General features: G+C 41.0%; 1 protein-coding gene across 2 annotated transcripts; it reads left to right on the top strand.

Annotated features, from left to right (window-relative positions):
* Positions 1 to 9,209: 9,209 nt before the first annotated feature.
* Positions 9,210 to 22,040, top strand: bmf1 (BCL2 modifying factor 1). 2 transcript variants are annotated; one of them, XM_034858377.1, is made up of 4 exons: positions 9,210 to 9,479; positions 11,319 to 11,515; positions 12,181 to 12,383; positions 13,580 to 16,092. In XM_034858377.1, the coding sequence occupies exons 2-4, from the start codon at positions 11,344 to 11,346 to the stop codon at positions 13,706 to 13,708; spliced, it is 504 nt and encodes a 167-aa protein (XP_034714268.1). In that variant the 5' UTR covers positions 9,210 to 9,479; positions 11,319 to 11,343; the 3' UTR covers positions 13,709 to 16,092. The 2 variants fall into 2 exon arrangements, with proteins under 2 accessions (XP_034714268.1, XP_034714269.1); XM_034858378.1 differs by lacking the exon at positions 13,580 to 16,092 and adding an exon at positions 17,356 to 22,040 and having other exon boundaries at positions 9,211 to 9,479.
* The last annotated feature ends 1,618 nt before the right edge of the window (positions 22,041 to 23,658 follow it).

Here is a 23,658-nt window from a genome sequence, read left to right as displayed (position 1 = left end):
AATAGGGAATTTCTCTTGTTGATCGAAAAGTGTGAATATTAATATTAGATCGCACTGGGATTGGATTATCATACCAACAACAACCTACCAAGACAATAAACAGAAAACAAAAAGTGTATTAGCAACACTAAAAATGTTCAAAAGCGTTATGGGAATGATAAACACTACCCAGCTAAACATGATTTGGATTATAATTTCAGGAGATTTATATAATCCGTCCATATTAGCAAACACAGAACTCTTTTGTTTATTCTAAACAAACAATCTCCCATCTAAATACATGTCATACATTTCTGTCCTGTATGCAGCTTTAAAGGCCAGGCCTGTTAGTGTTAGAGGGTTATTTGACACTCAAAGACCAATCATCAGAAAGCACTTAATACACAGAGCATGGTCCTATCCTATTTAACCGAACAGAAAATACATTTTTACTAGTGCACACTTAGAGACCATTAGCACTAGTAGTGTAAAAGCCAGGCATCTTTCCATCATCAATATCCCATAAGTGGGCCGCTGCTTGTACGCTAGGGCCCTGGCCTGCCTGGTGAAATTCTCCCAGGCTGCTAGTGCTGCTGTTGTTGATGACTTGTCCAGCCTGACTGACAGCACTTTTGTTTTCCGTAGATTAGGCAATCTGACTTCATTGCGGTCTATGAGGGGGTTCACATAACGCTGCCTGGAGGTCACTACACCCATGTGACCCCCTCCTGTCTACTGGCTGCCGCGATGACAGGCCGTCAGCCCTCCAGACCGAGGCTAGACAGTGGATGTAGTGACCCTACCCCACTCAAACACACAGCACACGCACACGTGCACACACACACACACACACAAACACACACACACACACACACGCATGCAGGCCCCTACTGGACACACTCTCTGACCAGAGTGTAAATTTTTAATGGGATATACATTAAGGAGCATTCATGTGCTGATATATGATGTTTCCCCACAGCTAATATTTCAGCAGACTGTGTATCAGATCAGGATTAAATGATTTTCTATCAGGCTGCTTTTCTTGAATGAATAATTCAGAGATATAGCTTGTGACACCTTCAGCATATTCCGTTACATGCTTTCATCAAGAGGTTCTGTTTGATTTTTGAAAAATGTTCTTTGAAAATGGTAGAAATTTACAAAAATAACAAGGCTTGGATCAGTTGAAAGAGGACTCTGTCTTTATGCATGTATAATATGTTTTTGTCATACTGCTGGATATTTGCATATCCATGCATGGATATTTTCAGATCCATGGATTCATGTATTCCATTCCATTTAAGGAGTTTGAGGGGGTCAGTGTACGTGCCTGTTGATGACTTTCCCTCTTGGCCTTCTGTCTGTGATGAGAAATAAGAGACGGCAGTGTCTGAGGTCACACAATGATTACTTGTCCCCACATGGGGCCAAATGACTCTTTAATGTTTTGTTTACACTTTTACAACCTTGAGTCGGCTCTGAACCAAATAGAGTGGGGCCTAAAGATTGCATAAAACTGTGGAGTGTCCACAAATCTGTGGTCCCGTGTCCTACAATGTGACAAGGAGGGAAAACATGACATGACTCTGGGGACATGTAACTGACATACATACATGTAGATGATAGTCAAAAACATAACATACATATTTTACCAAAATATTTACAAAAGACATGCCACCAAATACCTCAAATAACACCCATAACTAATGGCCAGATCTTTGAATTGCAGTTATTACCTTATAGATCCAATCTTCATACACTTCCTATGGTTTCAATGCTGAGTCAATTAAGACCAACTGTTGGATGTGTGTGGATGTACGGAAATAAGTACTTGATTTTCTCTACTAGATTCATAAAATCATAAAAGAACAAATCAGTCATGAGGGACAAGATTTATGTGTTGATTCACAGCTCCAAGAACCAGGATATTGGAGTGTTTTTGTATAATGGCTCCTGCATCTTTTAGGAGCATCTCCAGTTTCAGCTGGCTAGAGTCCTAGAACTGGACGAACAAGTGCTGGATAATTATCCGCACCAGTGTTAAGTACAAATTGCATAGACTGGCCCCTGAATAGACTTGCTGAAGCACATCAGATAAAGTAACTCGCCAGTTGGCTGCTAACTTGTACTGGCCACCTTTTTACTAGTGCAAATGGAAGCAAATAAAGAACACTTGAAGGGCACGTGAACAAACACAGCCAAATCAAAAGAAAAACATGACACTGATTACTTATCGTGAAACTGTCTCCGTTGCACGATAAGGGAAGAGCATGACTCGGTGTATTCTGTTTCACCTGCATGACAATAACAAGGGCAGGTGTCCTGAGCAGACCAAAGTCATATTTGATGTTCAACATCAGACTACTTACACCTGAAGAGTGTGACATCATGATGACTCTAAGCTGATAACCCAGCAACACACCAGCAGTTGTTGTGAGGATAGAGGATTAGCCTCCGTTTGCTTTTGCTGCTCTTTGAACCAGAAAACACTGAAAAGAAAAGGATCTCACATGAAAGGACAAACTTGCAGAGAAAGCATAAAATTGGGGCTCTACCGCTCATCAAAGAGGTTGAGTAACTTCAAGAGAGGAGACCTCTTTCCTAACGGCCGTTGACAGGGGGGTGGGGGAGTGGGGGTGTTTTTTTTTTGCAGGTGGTGGTTTGTGTGTGTGTGTGTGTGACATTTGTGTTTTGTCTGTATGTTGACTGTGTCTGTCTGGCATATCAGGTAAGGGCTCTGTCTCCTTCCTACATTGTTGGTGGATAATGAGGTGTGATTAAATATGAATGCTAAGTGTTTGGTGGCTGGAGCCCAAAGCTGAAATCGGATCTAGTCGGGGCCCACAGGCAGCATAATTAGTAGCTGATGATGGATGCCATTAATGGTGCTTTTCCACACACTGCTTGCAGGCCTCTGAGCTGGACCTCCACAGTGCAACAGCAGGCCGCCTTTGAGCCATCCACAGTTAATTAACTTGCAAATAAATAAATCCTGATACAGCTGTGGTGGTTGTACTGGTGTACTGTTTCAAAAGACAGAGTGCTGACTGTAATCAGCTTTATTTAAATTGTTTTATGATCAACAGTGATTAAATATTAAGCCATTTGTCACATTTTTATTACCTCTGGGGATTTCATGTTGAAAGCATGATGAAAATCTTGTAGAAAACAATATCAGCATTTCAAAGCGTTAAAGGACCAGTGTGACGCCTTTTATGGTGAAGAAAAGCCCTTTGTGCATGCTTGAAGGGCTGTGTTGGGTTTTGAGGATTCTTTGGATTGTCATAACCCTGGTGTGAGATTGACTCACTCATGGCGAGCAGTCTTAAAGTCTTTATCCTATGCTTCTGGGCTGTATGGCTGTGGACACCGCTGTGCTGCCTCACTTCAGAGAGAGAGACGGAGTCATGTCCACAGCTGTTAGGACATGCCTGCTTTGAGGTGCCGTGGCTTTAATGTGTGGAGCAGATTAAACAGGGGGCCTTTGTGCAGGCTGGATAACTGGTCAACTCTCCCACACAGTTATCCAATTTTATCCTCTGTTTGCATGTTCATGAATGGGTGTTACTGCTCCTGCCACACATACAGTACACTCTTCTATTCTCCAAAGAGCGAGCAGAACAGCTTGACACACCAGTCAGTCTCATTAAGTGAAGCCCAGAGTTGTTGAGACCACTCTTGCCTACGAGTAGCCGGCGGGCAAAATATTGGAGAAACTTACAGACAGGACTTTTAATTGATTCCTTTCGCTCAACATGAAAGTATCACCTGCAGTCTGTGAATTGCTGGACTTCAATGTGTCTCCGCTATAATACAAACTACAATGACTCATACAGGGGTATGCTACATCGCCTGCAGTGAAAATCAAATTGTGGTTGGTTCAGCAAAGGGTCGGCAAATGTAGAACAGTTTCAAATGCCACAATAGTTCAGTTTTCCCACATGGGAGAGCCTTCCTGAGCTGGGATAAATGGAGGAATGAAATAAACATGTCTAAGGTACAGTCCACCGTGCACTGACGGGGTGACTGTTCTGTGGGTAGCATCAACAGTCCTCACAAGAGTTAGCCGTTAATTAAACAGTTACAAATAATTCCCTGTAAAACTAAATTCATTATTGTAGGCATGCCCACATTAAATGCCAAAACCAAATTTGCAGGACTTGGTCAAACAAGCTATATTACACAACTAACTTTGCATTAATGGATAATACAACACATAATGTGATATTCTACATATATATTTCTCTTATTGTAAAAACAATTCTCATGAAAAGATTTATTTAGTGTGTTAGTGGGTCTCCTAATACTTCACAGCTTCCCTAACAGCTCAGCCCCAAACCCAATTACTGAAAAAATACATCTATAAAAATGCACTTCATTTACCATGTACTTGTTAATGGCTAAATGGTTCCCTAAATCAGCTGGACACCGCAGCTTTCAGCAAACATTACCCAAACAAAAGTAAATTGCCCATTTGTCAGGGACTGTTTTCATCCACATATCTGTGGTGGACAGTTTTAATGGGATTGACTTAAGACAAAATGTAGTATCTATGTTTATGATGTAAACCGTAATTACTGTGTAGTTGTTGGACAACAATGGAGGTAGATGGCACAGAAAAATAAGAAAACAATACTATTTCAGGCTTTGTGTCACAGCCCTCTGGATTTCCAGTGTTATGTGTTTGTTTCCCTGTCTTTCTTTGTCTCCTCTCCTGTGTGTGCGTGTGTGCTCATCCACAGGCGTGGCTCTACATTCGTTACCAGGCACACCTGACTTCCGTTTCCCATCAAGCTCAGTATAAGAAACCTGGCTCTCCACTCACTCATTGCTAGATTATATCCGCTCTCTATGTGGCAACTCTTCAGGCTTAAAGGTCCCATGGCATGACAATTTCACTTTGGTAGTTTTTTTTTAAGATTAACATGCGTTCCCCCAGCCTGCCTGTGGTCCCCCAGTGGTTAGAAATGGTGATAGGTGTAAACCAAGCCCTGGGTATCCTGCTCTGCCTTTGAGAAAATGAAAGCTCAGATGGGCCAATCTGGAACTTTGCCCCTTATGACCTCATAAGGGGTTACCTCCCCTTTCCCGCCTCCCCTTTCCCTCTGTTACGTTACCTTGACTGTCCAGAGACACCCATGAGAGAGAGAAGTCATGGCTATCAAACGAGAAAAGTGGGAATAGGTGAAGGGCACACCCCCAGCCTCCACATTGCCCCCCCCTCCTGCTCAAAAGCTACAGACTCAGAAATGGCACATACTAAGAAGTACTCATTGTGGGACTGGCTCTAGTGGGTGTAATTCTGCACACTAATGCTGAATTTTGGGAGAGAGACTTCAGATACAGTGGTACCACCAGGGTAGTCACCTAACCACCTTCTTTTACTCACTTTACTTGCAAGTACTGGGATAAAATAAAACTATAAACTTCAATCCATTGTCCTTGAGCGTGCTATTGGGGTCCATACTAGGAGTGAATTATAACAATTTGGTTACATAGATTGTTGGTTTTGATCTTTTGACCTTTTCATAGGATTTGTAAAAAAAGGTAAAATATAGAATATTACCAAATCCTGCTTAAACAAAATGTCAGAGTGATGGTTTTACAAGTTATTGTCTAGACTAATCGAAACACAAAGATGTGGGATGTTCCTTAGAGTAAGTAACTCCAATATGACTTCATTCACTAAGGGATCTTAAAATGCACAGAATTAGGATATATTATTTACACCACCCACATTTGCCTTTGTCATTATATATTTCTCTTGAGAATGAGTTTTGTTAAGTGTGAGATGAGCCAACACAATAACAAAGACCTTTGTATCTGAATCACTTTGGAGATTGTGAGGTTTGGCCAGTAGTCTACAGCCAGACAGGGATGTATTATTACCAGACAGCCCTTACAAAGGTGGCCGTTTGTGTCACGGCTCTGTTACGGCGATCAGATCAGGTGTCATTTCTCCCATAACTAGCCTCACCTTCACAATTTCGAGAAAAAGACCAGTTTCAAAAGCAAAAAATGACCAAACTTCACCTCTCCACGACTGCTACATTATTCAATAAGTGAATATGAGAGGACCTGCAGCTGTTGTAAACCGACAGAAAAATAAACCCACTTCCACCATTTGTCTTATTTTCATTCAGCTGTCATTTCTGACTGTTAACCAGATAAAAATCATAAAACTTATAAAACAACAGGTAGACATGTAAACATATATTTTAAAACTCATGCAAATGGACTATTTTTCCTTATTTGGGCCATACTAGTAAATACAATATACAATGTTGATTGTTTGAAAGAGGAAAGGCAAAAGTCAGATATTGCATCAATTTCTTCAGGTCACTTGACATTAAAAATAAAGAACAGATTACTCTGATGAGACAACACATTTAAAGCTATTCCCACAGGTTTACACAGATGTATACATGGATGCGTGTATGTGTGCATACTTAACCTTACAGCTTCAGATACTTTCAAATGATTTGGTCCAGATCAAACTCTGCTGATCCTAATCATGTTGTCAGGTTGCTAGGGAAAAAACTGCCTAAACACTACCTGAATTACAGTGATGTCTTTGGGCTTCTCTAGCTGAAGCTATCATGAGGAGTGCCAGAGAGGGCAGAGAAGCAAGCTTCCTTTTGTTTTCATTATCTCTGCCATTGGGTCAGTGTGCTGCACATGTCTCATCCAACTGGCTTACAGTTAGGATGCGGTTGCCATGGAGCATGTCCAGTTGGAGCAAATGAAACCCATCCTTTCTAGTTTCCAGGCAGGATTTGTATGCTGAGAATATTTTGGTGAGAGAAAGGCAGTGTGTGTTTGTGATTGATGTGTGTGCACAGTGCATATAGAGAATGAAATATCAAGAGGAAGAATGGGCTTTTGAGGTTACCGAGGAAGTAGGGCATGTGATAGTGCAGCCATGTGTGCTTGTGTGCACGGGTGTGTCCATGTACACTTCTGCAAGTGTGTGTGTGTGTGCATGCAACACGCTTCCTGGTGTAACATTAACTGATGCCAGTCTTCTCTCTCCCAGGGTTCTCAGGCGTCTATGAGAACTTATTCATGAAGGCTTGCTTTCCACAATGCAAACACAAGTCAATGACAATGTTGTTTAGAGTTAGAGAGAGAGAGAGAGAGAGAGAGAGAGAGAGAGAGAGGGAGAGAGAGAGAGAGAGAGAGAGAGAGAGAGAGAGAGAGAGAGAGAGAGAGACACTAACAGATAGTTGCCAGGCACCGTATTCTGTTAATGTAGTCTCATTTCAGGGAGAGTCTTATCTGGATAAAGTGTATAAATATAAGCTAATTTCTGGGTGTGCACTCCAAAGACTTGTCAAGAGACATGTCTTTCATCAACGCAAAACCATAATCCACATACTGATAGGCATGGCTCAATTAGTTGAGTCAACAATGTGCTGAACATAAAATTCATGTTCCTGTATAGCGGAAAGAGCTGCAGTGAATTCATCTATATTCATTATTTATGTCATAAAAGCTTGTCATTGTCCCACTGAGAGATGCCTTATGGCTTCAATGATTTCTGCTGCTACTTTTAAACACTAATACATCACACACTAATGTATATTAATGAATAACTTAGTTTGTTTTCTTGAGATATTTGTACTGCCATAAATCCTGTGTACTGACATTTTTCTTTAAATATTTGATTGCAGCCTCTTCGAATAATGAACCAATCAAACACTCGGTAACAAATTATCATGAAAAGGTTATCTGACTTGATTGATTCGGTTTTTTTCACAACTTACATTACTCTGTTCTTAGACACTTTAACTTTCATACTCTGACAAATACCTGGCTAAAAAGGATTCTGACTGTCTCTTTTGTAATTACAGGTGTTTTCTTAATATGGTCTTTAGTAGGGAGGAGTCTCCTTTGTTTTGTCAAAGCACAAAAGGAAGCTGCAACTAATGCTCCCACTACTTTAAGCCTTTTGTTGTTTACAGTGGTCACTCATGCAAGAAGTGATCAAGTTTTCAATATCACAGTGAGCGAGAAAACAAATACCCTCTTCCACAGCAAATCCCCACCTCTTTGGAGTGGCCGCAGGTGGGACAACGTCCGAACCTAAAGGACTATCCGAGTCAGGCAGGACAGAGGAGGCAGGGACCCGTGACTTCTCACGCAGCCCGGTGGTGGGACGGGATCACAGCTGAGGTACAGGGAGAGAGAAAGGGGAGGTGGGGGAAGGGTAATACTCTGTGAAAGAATGCAGAGGGTCAGCTCCAGCTGTCCAAGGGTTTATTGATCAGTTTGAGCCCTGAGGGGGTGGGGCAAAGAACCAGCACCTGCATCAGCTCAGCGTGGACATGGTGTCATGCTATGAGATGATAGTAAATCACGTAGAAAACAAAAAGAATATAAGTAGCCTATATCTAAACTGAAATATGATTGTGGTTATACATGGACTAATAGGTTGACACAATACAGCCTCCCATGGTGACTACTTTAAGACGTATAGTGTCAAGCCAGATCTTTGTCAAAAACCTGTTTTTTTTGCAACATAAACAATCTACACACACATGTTCTCTTCAACAGGTGTCTAATTAAACTGATTAAGATCTGGGCCACTTCCAGTAGGATCTGGGTCACTTCCCCTTATAATAAACAAAAAGTCAAAACTGTTTCTCAGTGAACTGTGTGTTGATTACAAAAATACATAGGGTGTTCAGAAACTTAAAATCTGGCTGTAAATGTGAAATATAAAAGAAATGTGAACTTGGGTATAAAATTATAAAATGGGAAAATCTACTGTTTGTCAGTTTGTAGATGTAGGCCTATATGCCTCAAGCTGGAACAGTCAGATAGAAAGATATATTTTTTCTTTATCTATATATACACTGAATAGGCTCTGTACATTATTATAATAAGACACGCTGCAGCCAGACAAACTGTTTTTCATTAATTCGTATTACTTACAGAATTAATAAACATTAATTAATAAACTCTTAAATTTTGATAAATATGGAGGGCAATTATGGCACCATCAGGTCACATGTGAACACGTTGCAGCCTTGTGTTTTCCTTTATAGTTTATCTTTAATGTCAGTAGGTTACTTAACTGAGCAGATAGAGGCGTAAAAGCAGTCTCGTGCTATGGGGAATTTCCCGTCCACGTGTCTAAATACGCAAAGGAGAAGGCGGGACAAAAACAAACTCGACGATTGGTTACAACGTGAACGTAAATCACCCTTAATGGGCATGCCCTGCCTTGCTGAGTCGCATACAGTTGGACGACAGAAACACTCGCGTTTTAAGGAGGGTTTATTTACTAACTTCCAGCACCACGCCCCGGTGGCGGAGTCAGTTTAGAGCTGACGTCGGTGAAATGAAATCGGCTTGCTGCAGTTTTCCTCACAGAATGGAAGTAGCTAGTCGTGGAGGTGATACGGACTAAACTCGCTTGACTTGCCGGGATATTGAACCCGTTTTCCCTTTTCTCTGAGTGTAAGGCAACCTTTACAACGAAGCTAATATCTGTGGTAAGCTCCTTAAAAACCACCTTTTAATATCCTACTTCAGAGTAAACTTTACACGAGATAATCGGCGCGAGCTTCAAAGTAACATCCGCGTCCTTAGCAAGACGCAACAACGTGTCGTTGTTGTCGTTAAATCAGCCGCGACACATGTGTTTCGAGGGTTCGTGTACATTCATTTATCGAAACGACAAAACAGTCCAACTTAAACAGTTTTAGTGTAACTCGGCGTGTCAGCAGAGATTTGAAATATACCGGTTTTCCCGGTTGACAGAGCTCACTCGGTGAATGGACTTCAGACGGCCGGTTTGTTTTTGTGTCTGTCGTGTTTCAGTCTTTAAATGTAGTGGCAGCCGTTTTCTAGATTTAAGTCATTTACGCGTGCTAACATTTACTTATATATTTTAGATTGTGTACTGCAGACTTGTTAATGTATTTTCGCATTTTCTTTTCTTTCTTACATCATTTTGGTTAAGAACATGCTTTTCTTATAGACATGCTCCTGTGGATTACTAACTAGATTTCTGGATAAAACATATCGCGATACTTTGGCACTGCTTTGAGTTTAAGTAGCTCACACATTTGAGGTCTCAATGTGCAATATTTACATAATAGAAAACGGTTTGATGTGAGGCTTTAGATGTTAGTGGACAGAAACTGTGTCAACAGAGCTGCCTCCCTACCACCCTTTACCTTTTGTTAGTTTTTGTTTTTTTGGCAGCAGGGGGAGCCACTGTCTGGCACATACACAAGGCTCTCTGCCGGGACAGTGGATCGGTACAGAAAGCAACACAGGGTTTCTGGAAGTTGAGTTTTTTTTTTTTTTCTCCTGAGCCTACCTTGTTCTTTCTCTGTGTTTGTCAAAACAAAGCATTAAGTGGTTTAGCACACAGGGTTTATTGTGAACGTACACAGTATATCGTGAGGTCTGGAATTGCTTGAGACAGGCCAATCTGCTAAATGTCGGGTAAAGAAATGAAAACTCCTTCTCAGGGAGCTGGCAAGCTGACAGGCCGGGGTACGGACAGTGCCTTAGGATTTTCCTCAAAGACTGTCATTACCCTTTTGCTGTGGACCCTAATTTGGACGTGTGGTAGTAGTCTAACCCTGTATTACAACTCGATGGTGACTTAGGGGTTAACTTTTGAGGCAACTTGAATTTCGTGCTATTTTGATAACTCTTCGACCCACTGTAATATTTATTGTTGAGTGCAGGCCATCATTAACACTGGAAAGAAGTGCTACTGGATTTTTGCTACACTGGGGTAGAGTTGCTTAATAATTATGCCAGTCATCAAATTTACACATTGTACACTTTTTAGATACTTATATGTGCACTGATACCTGCAATTGCTTGCTGTACAAGTACCTGATAGGATATGTAGCAAGGCTGTCCACAGAGTTGCTTATGGCCCAGATAGAAGAGATTTAACCAACTGAGTCTACTAACCGCAGTGGATTGTGTGGTTTCATCACTGACATGAACACAGCCATTTGTCTGAATAAGCACTGAGCTCTTTGCCACAAGTGAAGGCAGATCATTTGCCATTTTTTTCTCTTCCCCGACTTGTCCAGTGTGGTTTTATTGATTTGAGGGCACTCATTATAAGTCAGACAGGTTGTCTATAAAGATAATGAATGCTTTGGAGGAATGAACTGAAATGAACACATAATGAATGTGTCTGAGATCATCTCATCAGACCTAATGCAGACTTGTCCAAGGTTACTTCCATCATTAGTAAAGGGAACTTGGGATACCTTTTGATTTATGTACTGACTGGAAGACAAGTGTTCTACATTCAGCTGTAGCCATCACCTTTCTTTTTCTGCCCTGTTACTTTTAAGGCTGCTCATCTTATATTGCACCCGTATGGACGATGAGGAGGATGATGTGTTTGAGCCAGACCCCCACTGCTGGCGCACCACATTCAGGGAGATAAAGTGTGAAGACCGGGGAACACAGACACCTGGACCTACCCTGGCATTGAACAACGGCATGCTGCCTTGTGGAGTCGCAGAGGAGCCCAGACCACTCTTCTACGGTGAGGCTGATGACACACCGTATTTAAAAAAAAAAAAAAGGAACATTGCCTCGTGCGTGATAACCAGTGTTATAAAGTGAAGTAAAAAAACCATAATATAAGACTTACTGTGAGAAATGGGTTACAATGTTGCTGCACTGATCTCACCCCTGGCGCCTGGTAGTCGTGATCACAGTGGCTTTTATGGTCTGTATGGAGTGTACCCAGCTGCTTTGCTATTCAAAAGGCGCCAGACTGGCAGTGTGACTGAAAGGACATGACAGGAGTGCTTACCTGCGTAAGCAGCAACTGCACAAAGAACTGATTATCAGTGACAGCAAAGTTACATTGGCGCAATATACAAGTAATCATTCCAAAGTAGCTCCATAACAACTGACTGACCTCAAATCTGTGTCATGTGAGTTTGTTGTGTGTGCGTGACTTATGTAACACTTACATGACTAACCTTGTTTGATTACAAAAAACAGCTGGGAAAGTTGTGGTTAAAGCCAAGCAATCTGATTGGTCAATGACACGTTCGGCAATACTTGGCGGCTCTTTGTACCTGTTGCATCATAAGCATAGATATAATCACAGTAAAAACACCCTGTCAGGTGCCATTGCTGTACTTAAATTTATATAAGGTTGTTGACAAAATAATAAGCCTCAGCCTTGACCCTCAACAGGCAACGCAGGTTTTCGATTGCACTTCCCAGCACACTTTGAGCTTGTTGGGGATCAGGAAGCGAGGGGACAAGAAAGTGAAGGGGAGCAAAACGGGATGGAGCAGCTTCCCCACCAGCAACCAGTGGCCCGCAGTGTGGAGGCCTGCATTGGCCAGAAACTCCAGCTGATAGGAGACCAGTTTCACCGGGAACACCTACAACTGGTGAGGAGTATAATATGCATCCTGCTGTACAGACTCCTTGGCCTCTAGTTTGATGTCGGTAAACAAGTGCAACTTGTCAATAATATCCCACGTAGTATCAGTATTCCCCCTTTGTGTCCTTCATGAAGTGTTGCGTGTGTAAGAGTGTTATAAATCTGTCTTGTGTTTAGTATATTGCTATCTGTGACTGCCACCAGAAAACCCCCCAAATCTGTCGTCATTAGTTGGATACATCTAGATAGGACTCTTAAGCTAAGTTGGCAAAATGCAGTATCCAGGAGGACATGCTATTATACAAGTCGGACTCTGACAGCCCCTTAAATATTATCCTGATAACCATACGAAAAACGCTGTGAACACGTCTTGGTTCTTAACCTTTAGCAGCAGTAACAAATTATTAAATAATCTTACACCTCATTATTTGTCATGCAGGGGGAAATGTAATTTGTTATGTAAGCTACTTTAGAAACCAAAAACTGCACATGATCCAATTTGGAGATGAAGGAGAGACTTTTTTTCTTTATTTTTACAGTGACTTTGGACCCAGTGTACCACCTTAATTACCAGGAGCTGTTTTCTCAGTTAAATGTGATTTGTTTAGTGTGGACTGGAGACTTCTGATTGTCAACTTTAACTTAATGGTAATGCTCTATGTTGTTCTAATTATGGCTCATTATATCAGTAGCTTTAATGGGTCTTACATGGACAATCCACACAGCTTTTATTTTTTATCAGCCAATGTTACTTTTATACACAATAATCATTTTATGATAGTGCCATGCTGCAGATTAAGCATAACTTTACTGCCATCAAACTAGACGTTGTGTTTGTGCGTGTCTTAATTAGTGTGTGTTAGATTGAGATCAAAACAGAAAAAGGTGCATTCCACCCAATAACATTATTCACACATTCTTTTTATTATTATTTATTGATCCCAAGTTGATCTGACAATGATTTATTTATGGTAGGACAAGGGTTTACTCCATTTTATTGCAAATGCTTCATATTTATCTTGGAGCAACATGTGCATATGCAGAACTTACAGAGACCAGCCCCCCCTCCCCTCCAACCTCAAGCCACATACACTGCTGAACAAGGACAGCCCTTCCCCCACCTCACCAACCCTGGCCCTCCCCCTGCGTTCTCTTCCTGTTTATTTATGTCACTCTTTCTCTCTTTTTCTCCCGTTTCCTCAGTGTGCTGTGGAGGCAACTGGCATGGAGGATGCCTGGCCTCAAACAACACTTTACACTATGGTCAGAGTCACACTGTCCACTAAAACCGTGTGCTGCATAAAGTTGCTTTGCTGCGGGGGTGTTGTATGACCGTGAGACATTGTTGTTCCATTGGCTGTTGCATCAAAAATATACACAAACCCCCAGGAGATTTTCTGGAGAGTCTCTTGTTATACAAGTGGTTAACAGTCTAACACCTATTTATTCACACACGCACTTTTAAACACACACATCTACACATGTTGATACGTCCAGGAAAAGGGGTGGGTTCTAACAAACATGTTGTAACCCAAAGCTCAGCGTGTTAGCCCCCAAGGGGACAGCTGTGGTTCCAGGTAGTCACCAGTCAGCCCCTTCCCTCAGCAAGGTTACACCCAAATAAGAGGTCTACACCGCTCTAGAGAGGGTGGTTGGGATCATTAATGATACACATATAAGCATTTAAATGAGGGAAGGAGTTTTAAAAAGGAACCTCAAATGATCAAGTAACAACTTAAGTTGTCTTTTGGGAAGTGGGACCCCCCTGCACATATTAATCTTTTTTTATTATTCTTTTTTTTTTTTGCTTTACTCTCTGAAGGGCTAGACAGTTTTTGATTTTCTCATGTACTTATGAAGTTATTTATAACCATGCAGCTCAGCATGACTCATGTATTGTGACACTGGCAAACACTCACAGACAGTCAAACAGGAGGGTTTTTGTAATGTGTGTGGGATCTAGTGACGCACGGCGGTGGCAGGCTTGGGTCAGGGGATCAGGAAGTGGCTTTTGCTACTTTTGCTGGTTGAGTAAACAGCAGGGACGACAGTCAGAATGAAAACTGTCCTGTTAAGTCATATCCTGACGCTACAAGCGACAGGACACCGATACACTGATTTTGTGATAGTGAATGAGCAATTAAAAGAATAATGTTTTGGCCTCATGAAGAGTACGGGGACTTCAAATTCTAACTTGTATAGAGACCAGTGTAACTACTGTTGAAACGTAGAGCATACGTTTCTAACAGTGTGTGAGTGATCAGAATCTGTGTGACTGGCTGTCGCTGAGGGATGTTTTTACAACCAAAACACTGATGCGTGGTTTTGGATGTGTGATTCCACTGCAGCCTCTGTAATTGCTATTTCAGGCACTGGTTGTGCAATTTATTGCATTGTGCGTGTGTGTGTGTACATGCTCATGCATGAATACACCCATACTTGTTTTTCTGTATATTGGTATCTCTCACTTCTCACTATCACACGGTCTGACAGTCAGTACAAAAACTCTCACTGCATAATAGTGTTACTGTTTGCCAGGGCTCATTTCTGTCTGCTCCTGTCAGTAGGTGATTGCAGTTATTCAGTGCAGACACTTGTCCCTAAGCCATCCAAGTGCCTTTGACTGCCATCTTCCTGATGGATTTGGGAGTAATGTGGCTGTGAGTGTTCTACATGGGAGCCCGTGGCCCCTGGCGAAAGGAGGGATTAGATAGCGAAGGAGTGCTGGTGGATGCTGACAGATAAATTGCTCCTCAGTCAGAGAGGGCTGCAGGGAACACTGCAGTCCCCAGAGGTTGGCTGACATTAGCCGGCCCGCCATTTGAGACAAGGCAATAATGACAGTCACAATAGCAGGAAGACTGCTCCAGCCTGCACAGGGCAACGAGCAGAGTTAGGTTTCATCCCTATGTTTTTTTAAGAGAGACGACTCCTACTGCTTTCAGTAGAAGGTGTTGAAAGCATGTGTGCTTGTGTACGTGTGTGTGTGTGTGTGTGTGTGTCTTTATCTCTTTACTGTTCAGTGAAGGCCCGACAGTCTCTCCTTTCAGCACTTCTTAATGGGGGAGGAGTGGAGTTGCACTGATAATAAAAGCATATCAAGCTAGCTTTGGATATATACTTTTCACCCATTGTTGTGACGATGATGGTTTTTCACCGTGATGTCCATTTGTGCCACTCTCTTATCTGATAGAAAAATTGTCTCCTTGTCTCCCCCCTGATGTGACTAATCCAGAGTTTCTTGTCATTGAGGCTGGCCTGTTTGCTCAAGAGATAAGGCAGAGCTTCTGAGCAGCTGGCTTGACAGACAGCCCACATGGGACACTGATAAAGCACATCAGGCTAGTGTCACAGTGACGAAACCGACATCTGGCTAGACTCTGCAGCCGTATCGCTGGCTAAATTTAGAACCAGTCTCATTTTGACAGTTGGTGGCGTGACTCATGAAGTTGTGAGATGCCTATGCACACTTCTTCTTCTCAATCTCCTCTCTCTTTTTCTGTTTGTCTCTGTGTCTCTCTCGCTTGATAGAGTGTAGGGCAGAAGGGCAGTGTCACAGAATCATTCTGTTTCTGTTTATAAAGGTTAATTGCTTCTCATGTCGCTTGTAGTAAATACACAATCTTTGAAGCATGATAAATCCCTCATTTGACTTTTTTTTTTTACTATCTTTAATGTTGAAACTCTAAGCACCATTACCTATTAGACATTATTGACATACAATATATATATATATATATATATATATATATATAAACACACATGCGTATACTTATTTGATCCCAGAGTTGTAACTGACTGTAGTCTCTCATTTAATTTAGTTTAAAAAAAAAAAACTTGAGGCATTGCAAGTCAAGCTGGCTACCAGCTTAGCCACTCTGTGTTGCATATAAATAATGCCTATGTTTATATGAAGCAAAATTATGCTATTATTGTGACCTTATCAAAATACCCCCTGGGAAGATTTAGATATGTCATACAAAAGAGAAGTTGTATTCTAGTTGTACGTTTTCTCAAGACTCCCAGCTGTCTTTGCCATGGTTAAGCAAGTAGTAAGAAACACTATAATACACTTGCTGGTTGGAACCTGGAAAAGCTTATGTAAAATCCTGCAATGTTCACCACAAATTGATAAGAGTAAAGAAACCCTGAGGCTTATCACTACTGCAGTTCTTGGCTGCTAACTAGGTCAATGTTTGGACACCACTATAAGAGTCATGTAAATATGGCATATCTAATTCCTGCCTTTAGATTTTTATATTTTTTTATATTGTAAACATAGCAGAATAATGCTCAGAACAAGGTAGTTCACTTTGGTGCATTTTTACGTCCCTTAGTTAACAACCCTTATGATCTGAAAATAGCCAAAGCATTATCAGGCGTTGTGGAGTCTGCCTTTCGTCTGCCTATGAGCTGTTGGGCTACTGTACCTTTCTCATGCAGATACGTGTTTTCCAGAGATCTCCCTGCCTCTCATCAAGAGCTCCCTAATCCCATTCGGTGCAATTATCTTATCTGCGCTTCTCAATGGCAGAGATAGCATTATCCCCTTAATCGCACACAATCCAATTGGCTCGCAAACCCGAAAGAGTCTCGTCCTGAGCCACTGGCTGCTGGTCTCTGCCAGAAAAAGTGTGACCGTATGATGAATGTGTTTATGGTTTAGAATGTCTTTTGGGAAGCCCAGATTGTGTAGGGATCCCACACACAAAGGGAGGCCTCTCTAATAAGTACGGTTGGGCACAGAAGCAGACTGTTGTGAAAATATCAGTGTCGTTCTGGTGTCTAGTTTTGTCTTACCCTTTTCTCAGTTGACCTTTTTTCACTTTGTTCACTGTCAATAGGCACACACCAGAGGCAAAACACACTTATGTTCAAACTGAAAACCCAAACCAGTGACTATTTCTAGTACTTCATGTTGTAGAGTTTTGGTACAGTTTACTAACTTTGGTATGTTTTGTCTTCATTTGTTGCTTCAGTATCATCGAAACCAAAGGAACCAGGGGCGGATGTGGTGGCGCCTGGCCGCAGCTCTGCTCAGCCTTCTCTTTGACAGGGGGTTCATTGATGGAGGAGGTGGAGCAGGACCGAGGTGAGGGGGGTCTCCCCATCTCTCAGAAGAACTGGACTCCTAATGGCACTGTAAAATCTAACACGGGTCTGTTTTTATTTGGGGAGGGGGGGGGGGAGAGGCAACATACGGTCCCCGCGGGACGGAGACAACCAACTTTTATACATGGTAGTGTGTTTTTTTTTTTTTTTCAAGAAGATGCCATGATGCTCTGAGATTCCTCTACCGGACAATGTTCATATTTTGGTATACGTGTGGTTGTAGTAGTAGTTTTGTACAGTACGTTGTTCTTGTTAAATGTTTTGCACTTCAACATGTATCAATCTTCAATGACCTCTACACACCCCGGGAATGCCTTATTCAACGTGCTCTGCCAGAATGAGTATTGAGAAAATTTGAGATGAAGGCAATATGAGATGGTTAGGAACTGAAAGGCAATGTGGTGTGAGGTTTAATTTTCTGAAGTTTCCCAGGTGACCAGACAAGTTGATTTACTAATTTTCCAAAGAGGGAACAACTTCTCGGAACAAAGCGTTTTGCACCTCACCTCAATGGAACATTTATCTATTCTTATTTTCTTTTATTTGCTTTCTGTTTTGGTTTTCTTACTCCTCCAGTTTCTTTGGTATGGTATTACGTTTGAACATGATCCCTCAGTGTCATTCAAATTATTGGGAACAAACCTTTTGCACATGGAAAAAGTCTATCACATCTTAACTTGTAATCAAAATATCTTTTTTAATCTGCACAGATGTTTTAAGGCCAGCCTTTCTTAAGTTACATGCTACATGTCAAACTGTGAGTACGTTTTGATGACTCTGGAAGTATTGGGGTGGAGTTTGCAGTACTGAACATCAGTGACTGGTCAGACAAGAGTGGTGACAGCCAGCAAACCCAGGTTCAACAGCTAATAATAATATTAGGAATTTTGATTGTTGACACTGAAAGCCGTTAGCTCTAATTAATAGGTATTATGTTAATTGACAAAACCAAGGTGCAATAACAAACAACCAGGAAGTGCATAATCAACAGTGGAATAACTACACTGAATCAAGACTTTAACATCAAAACACTGTTTAAGTCTTTTATGCAACGCAAACATTTAAAAATATGTTTTTAATTGGCATATTATATGTATATGACATTAATACTATTGCTAATAAATGTCTAGTTACTGTTCTAATCATGCAACTTCCCCTATTGTGTAATGATATAATGTGTATTATATTTAAGTTATGCCACTTGATCTAATGCCTATTACTACACAGCTGCTGGGTGGCTGGATGTTGTTTAAGATGTAGCACACTAGAGAAAGGCTGGGTGGGAAAGTTTAAAGGATCTATAAAAAGATATTTAGATTCATGTTGTGATGACTTTTGCATGCGTTTCGGAGGTCTAGCACACTTTGTTTGTTATACCGAGCAAATTTAAGTATTCTTTCCTTAAATGGCACCAAAACAATTTGCCCAAGTCTACCGTGATTATTTTTCCGATGTGTTCTTTTCATGTGATTGTTTTCAGACCTCCATGCCCTTGAAGTGGAGCTGTGGATCCACTGTTTTTGCACTAGATGTACACCCTTCAAGAGTTCAGACTGTTACCATGCTAACCTCCTGTCTTGTATGAAGGTTTTCAGTTATGACTTGTTTAAATGCCCACAACATTTCAAATGTATTCACTCTTATGTCCAAGACAGATAATCAATGTTAAGACCTGAATGAATGCAGTCTTGGATCTGGATTGGATTCTGGACATTTCATGTACCAGAGTTTTTTGTGTGTGTCTACAATAGAGTTACAATAGAGCCACGCACCTCCAGTGAAAGGTTTCTGTCCTGGTTTGTTTTTCACAGCCTGTGTGTGTGTGTGTCACACCATACAATACTGCATAATCAATCTGTGAAACAGATCGTCTGAGGCTACTTTTATGGGGTATTACATCGTTTAATATTCTGCTGGGTGATCTTGTATTGTGTTGGTGCTCATATCCAGATTTGGGACATTTTTAGTACATGTAACCACTCGGCAGACAAAAAGACAAAAGTGAAAAGACTGTAATTATTGTTGAAATATGAACATGTTTAAAGACACTGTTGAAGATGCTGTTTGTTATATTTTCTATTGCTGAACCCAGGCCAAGTTGTGGACCCGAGGAGCAGTACATATCAGGGGTCTGTAATTATATGCTCCTTACAATGTGTCAAGTTTATCACTGCATAATTAGGGTTTCCTCTCATTCTCTTAAAGATGTCTCAGGGACAGACTTTGTGGGCTACTGGTAACCTTGAGAATCAGTTACATGGTTAGAGGAAGAGCAGTGTTTTTACCCACTCATTCATGATGAAACCTCTTGAGGTATTGTCAAGTCTTTACTTTTCATTTCAGTTATGAAATTTCTCTTCGCCAATTTCTCAGCACACAAGTAAAGGTACAGACTGAGGAGTCTGAGACTGACTTTCTGTCTGGGGTGGTGACGGTGGGCTGCTGAGCATGTAGTAGTAGGCGTGTGAGGTGCACTGAATGTGGTTGTGGTTATAGTTTCCTGCGGATCCTGAACGCTGAGCCAGTCCCTGTAGCGCCCTGTCTCACCATTGGCTCTTGACTTCCTCTTTGTGCTGCTCCTTTATAACATGGCTATTGTTCATTGGTTCATCTTTCTTTTTAATTTATTTTTTTCCCTTCTTATTTATTTTTGTGTATTTGCCCATTTCTACTGTATACACTTGTGTGTGCAATTACTTCTTATTTTCCTTTTTTTTGGACTTCAATGCTTTAGTTGTTTGACTGTGCATAGCAGGTTGGCCTTCGTTGTACCTGATATTGCTTCATGTGATACTTAACTTCAATTCTACTTTTTTAGTATTGCTCATCTCCTGTGGGCTCTAAGAAGTTTGTAGTTTTGCTCTTTATGAAGAACATCGGCTATTGGCTGGTTGAATTAATGTTGGTTACAATGGATTTCAATGGCGGTTCAAATGTTTGCACAGTGCAATTACGTTCCACATGGTCATTGTTTTGCCAAAATCCACTGCTCCTTCACAGCTTTAAGGAAGACAATATTGTGTTGAGTATGTAGTGTCCATTTATCCAAAATGTAGCTGTTGTTACTATTGCAATGCATTGTAACCAACATATATTCATTGTGACCACAGCTGCTGCTCTTCATGAGAAAGAAAACTACAAACCTCACCTTTAAGCCTACGGGATGGGTGTTTGATACTCAAAAAATAGTTTTTGGGTGGAGTGTTTCACTTAAAAGGTTGTGAGTTTCCAGGAAATGGCCTAACCAATTCAGACCTTTTTCATTATCTTCCACCAGCCGATTCATCAGTCATCATGGGGAGATTCACAAAATGTGGTTTAGAAAAGCAGCAGCTTAGATGCAGTTTAAACTTTCAACAGGATGGACCTTACCTTTGTACTTAATGAGTCATTACCCAGCCTTTGCTAATGATACACACAGCATTAGAAATGCTTCAAAACACCTAAAAAAAAGTTAGCCTTTTATATTAAGTCACAGGGTGTTTATGTGTTCAATTCTTTAACCTTGATCATTGTGTCGTAATCAACATGCACTGGAAAGTACTTTGTTTCTGTAGATCCCATGGGTCCCTTATCTGTTGTGTGTTAATGTCTAGTATATACTCTGGATTGTTCTTTCGGGCTAATCTTGCCATGTGTCAGACGTATATATCTGTGCATTGACCAAGTAGGCTCCGATTGATGGCCTGTTTGATTTATTGGAAAGGGAGACAAGCCACCGTGGTGCCCTGTATACTTTTGTTAGAATGAGGTTCCCAAGCTGCACTCATCACATTATATGTGAGTGTGGAGAATCCCTAGAGTGGGACTTGTATTTTATGGAAACCGTCAGTGTCTTGAATTTTGTAGTCCACTTTATATAAATTTAAAGTTTTCAAGGAAGGGTTTGATTTTGAATTTCTTTTTTTTTCAACGATAACATTTCTTCTTCATGGTATTTCATAACTTTTTTTTAAATGTATTTTCTTAATAAAAAGGGTCTGCTTTTATAAGGACAGTTCATTGCTTGTAAAATAATTTTAATACGAGTAGTATCCTTTTTGAAGTCCATGAGATCAAGGGCATTTTTTTAATATAAAAATGAACTTGCAACATTCCTCGCACATCTCATTGTGGTGTAAAAACAAAACCAAGCAAACCAAAAGAATTCATAGTTGTGGTTAACTTGGCCCATGAGCGTATAGTTATGGAATATTTGCCCTTCTTTAAAGAACAGCTACATTGTACATGTATTTCTAAAACCCTGGAATATGCCTTTAACTGCTCAGTTTCTATGAAGTCTTGATTATCACACACTCTCTGTATACCAAGAAATGAGACCCAGCGAAAATGTAGCATTTTTGTAAACATTGACTGTGTGTTTTCGAGACTCTACTGTGCACTCATTTATGTGTATATATATTTTTTTGGTTGTTGATATAATATGGAAGTAAAGACAATTTGTTATGTAGTGCAATATGCTGTACATATGGAGCTTTGCTCTACAAATCTTTTTTTCTGGATTTCTTGTTGTTTATTGGTACTTTTTTTCAATAAAATTTTATTGAAGGTGTGAAGTTGAATCAAGTGTATGTCTTTACAGGGACATGTACTACCATGGTACCCATGCCCTTCTTAAGACAAAGACAAAAAGCTCCCAGTTTTCCTTAAAGCTTAAGTGCGTAACTTTTTGATATTAATCATATAAGTATAAGTAGATATTAGCCATTGCCAAATGAGTTGCTACAAAGCTAATTAAGACTATCAGCTCCACACAACTTTCTTCCTTGGTTACTAGCAACTGTATGTAGGAGGGGTGGGGAGGTGGATGTGACGCCAGTGTTGTTGTTGTTACTTAGAATTCCTTGTGGGGGCGACAGAAACTACGCCCTGTAGCTTTAATGAGTATGAAAAACAAGAATTCAGAGAAACTCCAGTCATAGCTTAAGCGCGAAAATGAAGATCGGATGAGTAATAAAAGTAACATAAATAAAATTAACAAAGTAAACATACATAAGTTAGTTTTAGGTTGGTAACAATTCCAGTCTTTCACACCTAAAGCCAGTCTGTTTATCTCTTCACTTCATTCGACGCTTCTACTCCTGGACAAAAAAGTACAGAAGAAGAATAAGTTCCCTCCTTTGCTCTTTAAAGCCTTAGCTTTTGTTTTGAGGAGTTGTATTGGAAAAGTTAGCCACTGGGGGATTAACCGATTGTTGGAGGCTCGCCAGCTATTTAACAGACTGTGGTCATCACATCCCTCCTGCGGTTAGGCCATTAATTTAGTGAGAGCACCAGGGCCTCCAGCCCTCTCTAATAACCGCGGCCTGCATTCTATGTACATACAAGCAAGTGTTGCATTACAACTAAATGAGCCCATGTATAGAGCAAATGAGTAGAGCGGAGACACTGAATTTCTCTTGCCTCCTAAAAGGTTAAGGCGAATGCTGCTGAGCTTGCAGATTAGTTACACAGCAACAAGGATCCACTCAAGCCATGGGAGTGATTGCTTAGTCTTGACACATGTACTGTAAACTTGAAATGTGTGGGGAGCAAAAGTCCATTCACAAAGTTTTAACATTTTTAAAGTTTTGTTTGGATGATGTTTTTTTTTTTTTACAATGTGCTTACGAACACTTGTTGCTCTTTTATTCACCAGAACAGCCAACTTACAGTCACCTCCCTCTGGGCTAACGCGTGGCACTTTTATTGTCATCTGTGCCAGGTACAGTTTCACGCTTCGCAGACACCTGACTCACCTGTTTGGCCACTTGCAGCAAAAGAACTCCCCTGTCTGCGGCCCCACGACGCAAACACATGCACACAATGACAGTGTGTCATAGGACGTGAGGATGTGTTCGGAACAGAACAACAGCTCCTACCCCAGTCACAGTTGTTCGAAAGTACCCAACTGTTCACTGCTCCCCTCCTAACCTGTGTCTTCTGTGTTTTTAAGGGGCTGCAGTCGACATTCAGAACAGTCATATAGCAGTAAGCAAATATTTGCTTTGTAAAGATATAGTGAAGTAATCCTGAGTCCCGAGCAGGGAATGAAGTCACACTCCCTCTGTGTGTGTTGCAATCTGAACTTCTCTCTGGCCGCGCATGCATGTTGGTGCATGTGAGTGACTCGTGCGTGAGTATCTGATGCCGAGGGCCGTGACAAAAGTGCCGGTATTTGACGAGTTGGG

Source organism: Etheostoma cragini, chromosome 20, assembly GCF_013103735.1.
Source record: "Etheostoma cragini isolate CJK2018 chromosome 20, CSU_Ecrag_1.0, whole genome shotgun sequence".
NCBI classification, from domain to species: Eukaryota; Metazoa; Chordata; class Actinopteri; order Perciformes; family Percidae; genus Etheostoma; species Etheostoma cragini.
Note: the sequence above shows the minus strand (reverse complement) of the source record. Positions and strands in the feature narration are given on the sequence as shown.